The sequence below is a fragment of the Phyllostomus discolor genome, chromosome 3 (assembly GCF_004126475.2).
Source record: "Phyllostomus discolor isolate MPI-MPIP mPhyDis1 chromosome 3, mPhyDis1.pri.v3, whole genome shotgun sequence".
Classification (NCBI taxonomy): Eukaryota; Metazoa; Chordata; class Mammalia; order Chiroptera; family Phyllostomidae; genus Phyllostomus; species Phyllostomus discolor.
The window spans coordinates 105,767,308-105,779,828 of NC_040905.2; the positions used below are offsets into that span (position 1 = coordinate 105,767,308).

Genomic DNA, 12,521 nt, shown 5'->3' on the forward strand with positions numbered 1-12,521 from the left:
GTCCCTGGCCCTAAATGTAGTCCCTATGCCTGGAAAAGTGTCTCAATAGATATGTGTTGACTGATAAACAGGTGGGTTGAAAACAATGTTGCCAGCCCACCACATACCCATTATGCACACATGACCCATAATTCACTACCTTGAAAATAAGGCAAACAGGTGGAAACTCACCACTGGAGACCAGCCCGAGCCACTCTGGTGAACCTGTGTGAACATGGGCATCGAGATTCATTTGTAAATTCTGCTCCCTGGTCACTTTATGCACAAACAAATTTTACACAGTAAGAAAACAATTTTATAAAATACAATTTGTCTAAAATGCTACTACGAAACTCTTAATAGGGAATGAATAGCTTGGGGGGAGGGGGATTAATTAAAGCTATAATTAAATTCCCTGGGACTTCCAGCCAAGATGGAGGCATAGGTGTGTATAAGCTTTGCTTCCTTGCACAACCAGAAGATGGACAACAACCACTTTTACAACAAGAAACAACCAGAACTGCCAGAAAATTGAATTGTATGTAAGTTTGACTACCAAGGAGTTAAAGAAGAAACATTCATACAGAATGGTGTGCCAAGACAAAGAAATCTGGCCCAAATGAAAGAATAGATCAAAACTCCAGAAAAAAAAACTAAGTGACAAGGAGATAGCCAACCTATTAGATGCAGAGTTCAAAACACTGGTAATCAGGATGCTCACAGAAACAATTGAGTATGGATGAAAATAAAAGGAGAACTGAAGGTTATACAAAGTAAAATAAAGAAAAATATACAGGGAAAAAATAACACTCTGGAACTCCTAAGAATAAGTGTCATAGTCAGTGAATTGAAGTCAGAAATCTCCAAGGTAAAAAAAAAAAGAAAAATGTGCAGGGAACCAACAGTGAAGGGAAGGAAACCAGGACACAAATCAATGATTTGAAACAAAAGGAAGAAATAAACATTCAACCAGAACAGAATGAAGAAATAAGAAGTCAAACAAATGAGGAGAGGCTCAGGAACTTCTGGGACAACCTTAAATGTTCCAACATCTGAATCATGGGGGTGTCAGAAGGAGAAGCGGAAGAGCAAGAAACTGAAAACCCCTTTGAAAAAATAATGAAGGAGAACTTCCTCAGTCTGGCAAAGGAAACTGACATTCAAGTCCAAGAAGCCTAGTGAGTCCCAACACACCAAGATGCATCATAACTAAACTACCCAAGATTAGAGATAAGAAGAGAATCTTAAAGGAGCAAGAGGAAAGGAGACAGTAACCTACAAAGGAGTTCCCATTAGGCTATTAGCTGATTTCTCAAAAGAAACCTTGCAGGCAAGAAGGCGCTGGAAAGGAGTATTCAAGGGTATGAAAGGCAAAGACCCACAACCAAGACTACTCTATCCAGCAAAGCTTTCATTTAGAAGGGAAGGGCAGATAAAGTACTTCTCAGATAAGGTCGAGTTAAAGGAGTACAGGATTGCTAAGCCCTCACTATATGAAATGTTAAAGGCACTTATTTAAGAAAAGAAGATGATCAAAACTATGAGCAGTAAAATTACAATAAACTCGTAACTCATCAACAACTGAGCCTAAAAACAAAAACAACACCAAATTAAGCAAATTGAAACAGGAACAGAATCACAGAAATGGAGATCACATGGAGGGTTATCAGCGGGGAGGGGGAAGATGGAGAATGGGGGAAAAGGTACTGGGAATAAGAAGCATAAATGGTAGGTACAAAATAGATAGGGGGAGGTTAAGAATAGTAGAAGAAATGGAGAAGCCAAAGAACTTGTATGTAAGGCTCATGGACATGAACTAAGGGGAATGCTGGAGGGAAGGGGGTGCAGGGTAGAGGGGGATAAAGGGAAGAAAAAACTGTGACAACTACAATAGCATAATCAATAAAATATACTTAAAAATACCCTTTTCCCTACCAAATTGGATTATTTTGAAACTCTGCTTAGACATATAGTCAGGGAACCAAAGTTACCTGAGTTCAAATATAATTTGGATCTGAGGTATTTTCAGAGTGACAAATTCTTTGAGGGGACACTGAGAAAATGCAGGTAACTGTGGAGCAGTGAGGTTGCCTCTAAAAGTCTGGGAGTAAAGAAAGTACCTTTAGTGAGCCAGGTGACACAGCACCTGCCCTGTCAGTGGCCTGGGCTTCAGCTCTGGCCTACTGTCCCCAGGGAGCAAGAACTGGGAGAAAGGGTGTGCATGGGAAGCTCACTGGGGCTACTTCAAGAGTCAGACTCTCCTTCACAGGTGTTCATCGATAGCCAGGGTTCAACTTCACATCACCTCTGTTATAAAGCTAGAACTTAGGCAACTCCCAATTACACATCAATCTTAGAAATTAGAGCAACACAGGAGCCAAAACAGAAAGTCTGTTTTTCTTAATGAAGTTTTGCTTTTTAAAACAGCTCTACTGAGACATAATTCACGTACCATACAATGCACCTATTTAAAGTGTACAACTTAATAGCTTTCAGGATAGCCACACAGTTGTACAACCATCACCACAATCAATTTTAGAACATTTTCATTACTCCAAGAATATACCTTGTACCTCCCAACTGTTGCCCCCAGTCCCCACACTTCCTCCCAGAACTAGGTGACCATAGACAGACTGTCTCTACAACTGTGCCTGTTTCAGGCATCTTGCAGAAATGCAACCACATCATTTGTGTCTGGCTCTGAAGTCTCACTTCTTTTTTTAAACTCATACATTCCTACTTATCCTTGTTCTTTAAGTCACTGGTCTTCAGAGAGGGGTAAACATGATGACCTGATAGTGTAGGAGAAGAAAATAGTCGAGATTCTATTTTATCTCACCATTTAAAAATTTGAAATTTTCATAAAATACTTATATACTGGTACACTAAGTAGTGTATATATATCACTTATAAGTAAATACAATGAATGTATACCTACACTGTGGGTGTGTGCTACAAAGCTTGTTACTCAAGGGTATATGGCAACAGATGTTTGATCTTACTGCTGGACCCTGACCCAGCATGGGATCACACCATTCCTAGCACCCTCAGAAATAAATCCCAACCCCTGAGCACAGTGGAGCCAGGAATGTCTCCATTGGTCTCTGGCTACTCTCCAGCTCCCTGAGCCCCCGCCCCACCGGCCACTTTGCAGAGAAAACCACAGCTCTCCCGCCTCAGGGCTCCTGCACTTTCCTCAGCCAAGAAGGCCCTTCCTAGGCTTTCTGTAGCAGGCTGCTCCGGACCACCCCCTCCCGGAGAGCAGCTCCCGTGCAAGCCCTGCTCCACCCTGTCTGTCCCCTTACTACCCTGCCTTAGCTTTCTGTTATCTATCACCTGCTCCTTTCCAGGAGGGCCAGGGTCTTTTTCAGCCTTGATCACCACTGTACCCGGAACCCAGAATAGAGTCAGCACTTAAGTAAAGAATGAACTAATCTTGACACCTCTGGAACAGCCTAGCCCTCCAGCCAGATTTAAAGCACCATCCCTGGGGGAACTCCTCCTTGGATTACTTCTTGCTACTCTGAAGGGAGAGGCACTAGCACCTGCACAGACTGCTGTGGCTCTGCCCCTACCCCTACTCCATGTCACTTGCCTGCTTCACAGTCTCAGTTCCCCAAAGGTGACCACAAGGCAGAAACATTCCCTTGCTTCCAGGGTACAAACCCCCAGCCAACCCTGGTCTAGCTTTCCCAGTCACAGCTAAGTTTCCGTGTCTTACTTCTTCATTTCACTTGCTGTTTCCCTTCCTCTCTGAGAAGGTACCAAAACCAACTTCTTGAACGCTTTGGATGAACTTTGTACATAATCCTCCCCAACCTCCCAATCCACAGTTGTTGTTAAAGTAGACAGATGGATTAGCGAACATTTACCTGGTTTCTTCACGTCCGTGTCAAAATCCATGGGCTCTGCTAACTCCTTTGTTTAGGTTGAATAGTTTAGCACTACAGTTTGCTGTAAGAGACCACTTGACTGTTTTTGTAACAGCTCTTACCTGTTCTCCTTCCAATCCCATCATCTTGGGAATCGACGGGCCGCATATATCAATGTCTAGAAGAGCAACCTGGGGAGCAAGAAGAGACCAGAACAGTTAATGTACTGAACATGCAATCCTCCACATACACACAGTTGGGAGAGCAATAGGGTCCCGCCTCTAAGAAAAAGAGGGATGGGAGAAGGCGGGAAGAACGTGGGTCAAACATGGACCAAGTAGAATCTCACGAGGAAGCTCCAACATTTATCTTCCCAGCCCTGGAGACACAGTTCAAGACTCCAGAAGAGAACCTGGGAGTGTACATCCACACCGACTCCCTCTGTCCTGGCCCCAGTCTGACCTGGCTCCAGGGTGATCCTGAGGACCCGGGTGTCAGGTCAGCTGGAAATTCAGGTCTTGGCACTGTTTACTTAGCCTTTATCATGTGCCCGGGGGTGGGTGTCATCTCTGATTTAAAGAAGAGGAAACCAAAGTTTCAGGGGGGCCCAGTGACTTGTTCAATGAGAAAGGAGCAGAGCTGGGACACTAGACTGAGGTCTTCCAACTCCGATGCCAGGGTTCTTTCCACTACCTGATGGGGCCTAGTGAGGAGCTGGGCTCTGACCAAATCCCATTTTCCTGTGATCCTAAAGTTTAATAATAGCTTAGGCTCAACTTCCAGAAAAGGAAGTGAAAATAAGAAGGAAATCTAGAAAACCTCTTTGCTAGTACTAAGTGCAGCCCTGGATGACTCCCTCCACCCCAAACACCCTGCTTTCCGTGTGATAAATAAGGTCTGAAATGGCCTTCAGGAACTCTCTGGAAAGCTGGCTAGTATTCATCTGGCAAGCTCTAATGTCTTAGATACGAAGAGCAGCATCTCTGGGGTAACTGTTGAACTTGCCCTGAATTCACTTCTTGCTTGCCTCCCCAGGCCTCTCAATAGATCCCAACCTCCTACATCCTCATGTGCTCTCAGATCCGGGTTAGGAAAGCTTTTCATACGTTAGCTCAGCCGGATACCTCATGTGCTCTCTGCTGGACTCAGCGCGGAGTGCAACAGAATGATACAACTTGACAACCTGGCTTCCTTGGCCTTCTAGATCTCTGATACTTAGGGACCAATGGGTGTCAATGATCCACAGGCACTTTACGTCATGGCTTCATGATTTTAGAAATCATACCATCATCACGACCTTAACAGAGCCTTCTGTCAATACTCGCGGTTTCTAGCCTGGTCTCCAAATTATTTGGGAACAACCTAATCAGTTTCCTTTTGAGGCACTAAACTCCCCACAATCAAGGAAGTGAATCGTGAGTGAAATGACACAAGGATGGACAGAAGAAACAGACTGTTTAAACTCCTGTGGTGGTGGCCAAAAAGGCTGTGACATGTTCCTGCTGTCCAGATCTCCACAGTGACCCTGTGTCTTGTCCTCTGTCCCGTCCCTTCCAAACTTCCTGTTGATTCTGTCACTATCCCCAATATCCATCCAATTAATTCACTTTCTACTCAAGTTAAGCCAGAGAACCCTAGCTAAGAGACGCGTGCCTGCACTAACTCTCACCAGGGCCTCTGTGGAAGGTGCTAGAGCCTGAGGGGAAGAGGAAGCCCTGACACACCTCTCCCACCCACGGCGTGGTGGAGTGGGGTCTAGTCCCAACTCTTGGCCCTCCACGGCTGTCACCACACAGATTGGTTCTCTTCCACCAGCCCTTCCTGTCTCAGTTTCTGCCCTGTGAAACAAATGTTTCGGGAGATTGTTAGGGCTCTTCCAACTTTAGAGTCTACAAACTCCAGAGATGGGCCTAAAAACTCTGTAGTCCTGAAGCACCTAGTATGGCTCTTTCAATGATCAAGTTCATCTTTAGGCAAGGTTAAGTGGTAATTTATGGAAGCTGGTGACTTGCAGTGGAAAGGTGGCATGTGCTTCTTTGATGTCACAGGGTAGGCTCCTCCGCTTCCCTTAACCACAATTGAACACATTTCTCAGCCCGCCTGCGAGCAGGCAGGAGTGTTTCCCAATTCTCTGCCTCTTGCTGCAACGCCCTTTGCAACAAGCTGTCAGACACCTGCCTGCCTTGAGTGCTAACACAAACAGCCTTCCTCAGAGTCAGAAAAGGGACAGGGTGCTTCCCACGATTCTGCTGAGTTTAGGGCAGGAAGGAATGTGTGCAATCTGACTGTAATCTACAAGATACACCATGTGCTGACATTGTGCACCTTCTGGAGACAGTGATACTTTCAGATACAAGTAAGTCTGCTGGGGAAAATACACTTTCCCAAGTGCTGACATTTTTTAAAAACACCACTGCATAAAGAAATGCAGCTTATCTAGCCATCCTTGCACACCGGATGGTATGCTTTCCTTCAGTATTCTGCAAAGTCTAGACGTGTGTGCAGTGAGGACTTCTGGGCATAATTATATGGAAGTGTAATTATATGTAAATAGCTGTTGATCCATAAGTGGTTACTTGCAACTGACCTGGTGAAAGCCTGTCTCTACAAAGCTGTGAAGGATATGCCCAACAGCTTCTAAAACCAACAATTATTCTGGATAATCTGGGCAATATGAGAAAACAGATTTCTTGGCTAGCCAATGGACCAATACAAATCTGACCCTCAAATGGCAAGAGATTGTTGATTAACAGAAGAATGAATTGACAAGTATATTTCGAACCTGCTCAGCACTGTACTTTGGGTAGACTACCAACTCATTATCACTAAAGCAGAAATATCATCACTCCTCTAGATTTCAGCAGTGAAATAAAGTAATAATAATGATTGCTACCAAGGACATTTGTTCAGCACTTACTACATGCCAGGTACCATGTTAAGCACTTGACACTTACACACATCACCTCACTCAGCCTGAGCCTCATTTTATTGATGAGACAACCAAGGCAGAGAGAGCCTGCTCATCTACTGAGGTCACAGCAGTGGTGTGGATGGGGCTGGGGTGTGAACCTGGGTAGTGTGACTCCAGAGCCTGTGTTGTTGGTCACCATGTTAGACTGCACCCCAAATGTTCAACTAGAGTTCTGACTCCTCGCTTCTCCAAAAGTTGGGAGATTCTGATTCTTCTGTCTCCCCAACTTTGCCCTCATTTGTTCTCTGCCATTTGTTCTAGTTACTGCCCTAGTTTGGACCATTGGGGCCTCTCATGGGAACATGAGTAACACCTCCTGGCTGGCTTCCTACCACCCTCTAACATTACTCAACCACACACTCGGCTGACTGCCACAGCAATGCTCCTAAAGTACTGGTTTGGCTCAGGCTCATCCTGGCTCTCTTCACTGGAACAATCCCCCCAGACTGCCTGCCTTTCCATGTCTGCCCTGGTGGCCCCACTTCTGTGCATTTGCCACCACCTCAGCCACCCCCATTCACCAGTCCCCATCACAGTCCAGATGCAGCCTTCTCCAAGCCCAGTGTCCCCCACCCCAAGTAGTCTCTCCCTTTCCCCAAATCCCTAGAGCACCCCTGGATGGCAGATATGAGATTCTAGAGAAGCCCATATAAGCCACATAGGTCAGTGATAGCAGCTCTTCACGTTATAAAATGAACGGAACAGAAATGAGGGATTAGGCAGAATTCAGAGCCCTAGTGAGTGACAGGAATGCTGAGCTTTATAGATCACCCAGTCCAGCCACTTTGCTGCCCCAAGATGGCCTGCCTAAGGTTTCAATCCTCCAAAGACGTTCTTCCCCAGCCAGTGCTGGTGCTCCTGGTGTTACAAACCCAACCAGGGGCCAGCAGACTACAACCCAGAGGGCCAAACCCAGGCTGCCACCTGTTTGTGTACAGCCCACAAGCTAGTACATTTTTAGAGGGTTGGGAAAATAAAAATCGAAAGGATACTTCTGTCATGTTGTAAAAATACCTGACATTCAAATTTCAGTAGCAATAAAGTTTTATTAGAACATGGCCAAGCTCGTGGTTTACAGATTATCTATGGCTGCCTTCATGTTTAAGGGCAGAACTGAAGAGCTGCAACAGAAACTGTATGGCCTGCAAAGCCTAAAATATTTACCATCTGGCTCCTGATATAAAAAGTTTGCCAACTCCTGAAGCAAATTCTATTGTAATTTTGCAACCCAACAATTTAAAAAATGTGTTTCTGGAATTCTTGGATACTAGTGAGGTGTTTCAGGGGCTGTGTGTGTGTGTGTTTGAGCTCATGTGAGAATAGTAGGCTTGATCCCCCTTGCCCACTATAGTTGGCTTTACTGTTTCTGTTGTTTGTTTTGTGGAGAAAATAAAGTCTTTACCATATTGAGACCTTAGGGTGCTATTGCATACTGAGGTAAATGGTTTTCATACAAGTAGAAAGTACTGAAATTTATTCAGCTTTTAGAATTTTAAAAAAGGCAATATGTGGCAATTTTGAAATTTCAATATTAAATGTACCTCTACAGTCCCTTCCAGCACTATCTTTAAAAATAAAAATCAAACAAAAGTAAAGGGCCATTTGTCAATGAGTAAGAAAAGAAACTTGAAGTGAAAGTGTTAGCCCTTATATATAAAAATAATTTTCAGTCCTGGCTGGTGTGGCTCAGTGGGCTGAGTGCCAGCCTGTGAACCAAAGGGTCACTGGTTTGATTCCCAATCAGGGGACATCCCTGGGTTGTGGGCCAGGTCCCCAGTAGGGGGTGTGCAAGAGGCAGCCACACATTGATGCTTCCTTCCCTCTCTTTCTCCCTCTCTTCTCCCTCTAAAAATAAATAAATAAAATCTGTTAAAAAATAACTTTCAATATTCAAAATGTTAGAAAAATAATTTTCAGACAGAAGACAATGCATGAAAGAAGGCACATACAAAGACCATGAAAGGGTAGGGAATGGCTTTCAACACAAACAAAATAAAACTGTTTGGGTTGCACAGAACTCTTCTGTAGGCCCCCAGAAGTGTTCTGATGGAGAAAATGGCATTTAGTTGGCAACTGAAATGGAGTGACTAGCGAGCTCTCTAACCCACAGCACACATAGCACCGACACACAAGTCCTCAGCAAGGTCCCTCACTCCAGGCATCAACACGTCAGGCAGATGGGTTCCGAGAGACACCCACGCTATTCTAGCAGTTCTGACATGTATGGAAACAACAAAAAGGTGGAAGTGTTCTGTGTGGGTTTTTTTTAAAAAGATTTCATTTATTTATTTTTAGAGAGGGAAGGGAGGGAGACAGAGAGAGAGAGAGAAACATCAATGTGCGGTTGTTGGGGGCTATGGCTTGCAACCCAGGCATGTGCCCTGACTGGGAATCGAACCTGTGACACTTTGGTTTGCAGCCTGCGCTCAATCCACTGAGCTACACCAGCCAGGCTTGTTCTGTGTTTTAAAAAACAAACCTGAAAACTGCAATAATCATGGTTTTATTAGATATAAAATGATAAAGTGAATATCAGGATCATTGTCTAAAGTCAATGTAAAACTACCATGAGTGCTAAATGAATAACCCACAGTATTTTAAAAATCACAGGTATTGTACATTTCCACTGGATCTTTTTGGTAAAAAGTATTCTTCTTTTTCCCTGCTCTACCATACTTTTTTATTAAGGCTGAAATCCAGAGAGCAGCCCTGGGTACTGAGTGTTCCTGCTCATCTGGGTACCTGGGTATAAGTTAGTGGTCTAGTACAGGGGCCAGCAAATGTTTTCTTCAAGGGCCAAACAGAAGACATTTTAGGCTTCATGGGACAAATTAAGACTACTATGTAGGCACTTACATAACAATTTAAAAGCAACTATTTAAAAACAAACAAAAGTCCCAAAATAACAAAAAACAATTAATAAATAAAATAAAAGCAACCATTTATGAATATAAAAGTTATTCTTAGTTCACGGGCCATAAGAAGACAAGAGATGGGCTGGATTTGGCTGTGAGCTATAGTTTGTAGATCCCTGGCCTAGAAAAAGGCAAAAATGAGTTAATAATGAGATAGAAGTCTGAACATAAATAATCAGCATGCCAAGAGAAATGTACACCTGTTATCTACTTTCGTATCTAGAGCATCCAATGAAATGTATCGTTTCACTGCTTGACTGCTGTTTGTTTCCTAATCTCTCTGCAGGGAGCTAAATTCAAAGAGGCCAATTCAACTTAGTCTAAGGAACCAGTTCTCTACAAGCTATCACGAACCCTCAGACAGGAGCCTCTCCCAGTTTTTCCCGAGGTCCCACCTGTGTGTTTTCATCCTCTGCTAGGGCGTGAGCAAGGTGGGCGCTGAACGTGCTTTTCCCAACACCACCTTTCCCAGACAACACCAAGATTTTATGTTTCACGGTCTTCATTTTCTCTTTGATTTCCTCTATGGCTGCAAAGAAAGCAATTCAGGTGATAACGTTCTCCAACTAAATCCCAGATGTGACTGTTCTGAAGGGCTAGAAGCAACTAAGTCCTCAGGGCTGTTTCAAAGGATCATGACTGAAATACCACCTAGTCAATGGTAGTAATGAGAGCTACAAAGAAAATAAGGCTATCATCATATCTGTCATTTTTTAACTTATTGGTTTATCTGTCTCTCCCTAGAATATAAGCTTCATGGGGCTGGGACTCTGTCCTGAAGTGTTCATTCACCACTTTATTCCCAGCTCCAAAACAGAGCTTTGAATATACAGCCATACATCACTTAATGACAGGGATACATTCTGAGAAATGTGTTGTTAGGCAATTTCATCCTGCAAACACCATAGAATGCACTCACACAAACCTAGTGGCAATGACTACTACAAACCTAGGCTATATTGTATGGCTTATTGCTCCTAGGTTACAAGCCTATACAACATGTTACTGCATGAAACAACAGAAGTTTAAATCAAGCACAAAGAAGATGATGTAATCAAAAGGTAAACATGAGAAGTATAAGGCAGCTGTCAGTGTAACACAGTATGCTGTTTTAAAATAAGTATAATATACTGTAGTAAATATATAAACTAGTAACATGGTTGTTTATTAGCATTATCATGTACTGTACATAATTATATGTGCTATACTTCTATACAACTGGCAGCACATAGGTTTGTTTACATGAACATCACCACAGGCATGTGAGGAATGCTTTTCAAGAGGAATTTCCAACCCTCTTTTAATCTCATGGGACCACAGCCATATATGCAGTCCATCATAGACCAAAATATCATTATTCAGGGTATGACTATAGTAATGATTCCCAACCTGAGGGCAAAACGTATCAGAGGACATTTGGCAATGTCTGGGGACATTTATAGTTGTCACAAGGAAGGGTGCTCCTGCCATAGAGTGGGCCGAGGCCAGGGATGCTGCTAGACATCTGACATGCTCAGTACAGCCCCCACAAAACAGAAGTATCCAGCTCCAAATGTCAACAGTGCCCAGGGTGAGAAACCCTGACACATGGCAGGCACTTGCTAAGTACCGGTCACTGATGACTGTGACTTATCAGGCATTTGCTGTGCTTTCACTATTCCACCTTATTTCAAATCCTTCAAACAACACTGTGAGGTTAACTTTTTCTTCCCATTACTGGTGAGGAAACAAGCTCAGGAAGGCTAAGACTCTTGCTCAATGTCAATATTGGTTGTGGGACCCAAGAATCAAACCCAAGTCTCTCTTTGAACTCCTTCAAAATTCTTCTGCAGCCTCCTGCTTTTCAAGTTCCTTTTAGTAAGTTCCCAGAGCCCTCCCCACCCTCCAATTTGACCCTCATAGTACTTATTGATGTGATGACTTATTTGTTTGCTTACTTGTTTATGGTGGGCCTCCCCTATTAAACCAACATCCACTAGAGCAGTGACCTCTCTTTCACAGCTATATTCCCAGCTCAGAGCACTGTGCCTAGGGGCCGATTAATACATATTTCTGTTGGATGAATGGAAGAATAGCTCTTTAAAGGAAATTCTGTCCAAACAAAGTAGCTGATGGAGCCAGGATTTAAGCCCAAACTGCCTTCAAAGTTTATACCCTATTCTCCTGCTGGTGGCCTCATCCAGGCCAGTTACTGTCACTCAAACCTCTAACTTCTAGCCGCACCCCTCAATTCAGCCCACTCTCTTCTATGCCCCGTCTCTCTTACCTTTTGATTTCACCCTAGTCACTGATCCTTAGGCTCCACCCCCATTCTGCCACTTTCCCTGATCCTTGCCTAAAGGCCCTGCCCCTCGGGCCCCGCCCCAGTCACTCATTTCTCAAGTCCCGCCCCTCAGTCCACGCCCCGTCCCTATCAATCATTCTTCAGATCCCTCCTACCGTCACCGCCAAGTTTTCCCATACGCCCCACTTCTTCCTGTTCAGGCTTTGCCTTCCTCACCCGGGTCCGGAACCGCGCCGGCTCCTGAAGCGCATAGCTGCTGGTTGGGGCACCCTTGGCATGCGGACCCTCGGCCCGCCTGGGCGCTGCCGGTCCCGGGACAGTCTGCGCAGAGACACGATCAATGACAGTTAGAGCAGCTCCTGTCCCTTCAGGCCCGCCGCCCACGCCCCTTCCGCGCGCTCACCGTGAGGCGTCTCCTCCATTTTGCCGCCTTAGTCGCAGGAATTACGCAATCACCGGAAACTCCTTTTACGTATATCCGCCTTGTGGCATTAAGTCTG

The 12,521-nt window shown here is 44.3% G+C and overlaps 1 protein-coding gene across 1 annotated transcript in view; it reads right to left on the bottom strand.

Moving 5' to 3' along the window:
- NUBP1 (nucleotide binding protein 1) overlaps nt 1-12,521 on the bottom strand; it is an 18,575-nt gene extending 6,054 nt beyond the window's left edge. Inside the window, exons 1-5 of the mRNA XM_028516340.2 lie at nt 12,425-12,521; nt 12,238-12,342; nt 10,133-10,266; nt 3,974-4,042; nt 172-204 (exon numbers count right to left, since the gene is read on the bottom strand). Coding sequence (XP_028372141.1) covers nt 172-204; nt 3,974-4,042; nt 10,133-10,266; nt 12,238-12,342; nt 12,425-12,443 — 360 coding nt within the window. The 5' untranslated portion in view covers nt 12,444-12,521. The remainder of the gene's footprint in view (nt 1-171; nt 205-3,973; nt 4,043-10,132; nt 10,267-12,237; nt 12,343-12,424) is intronic.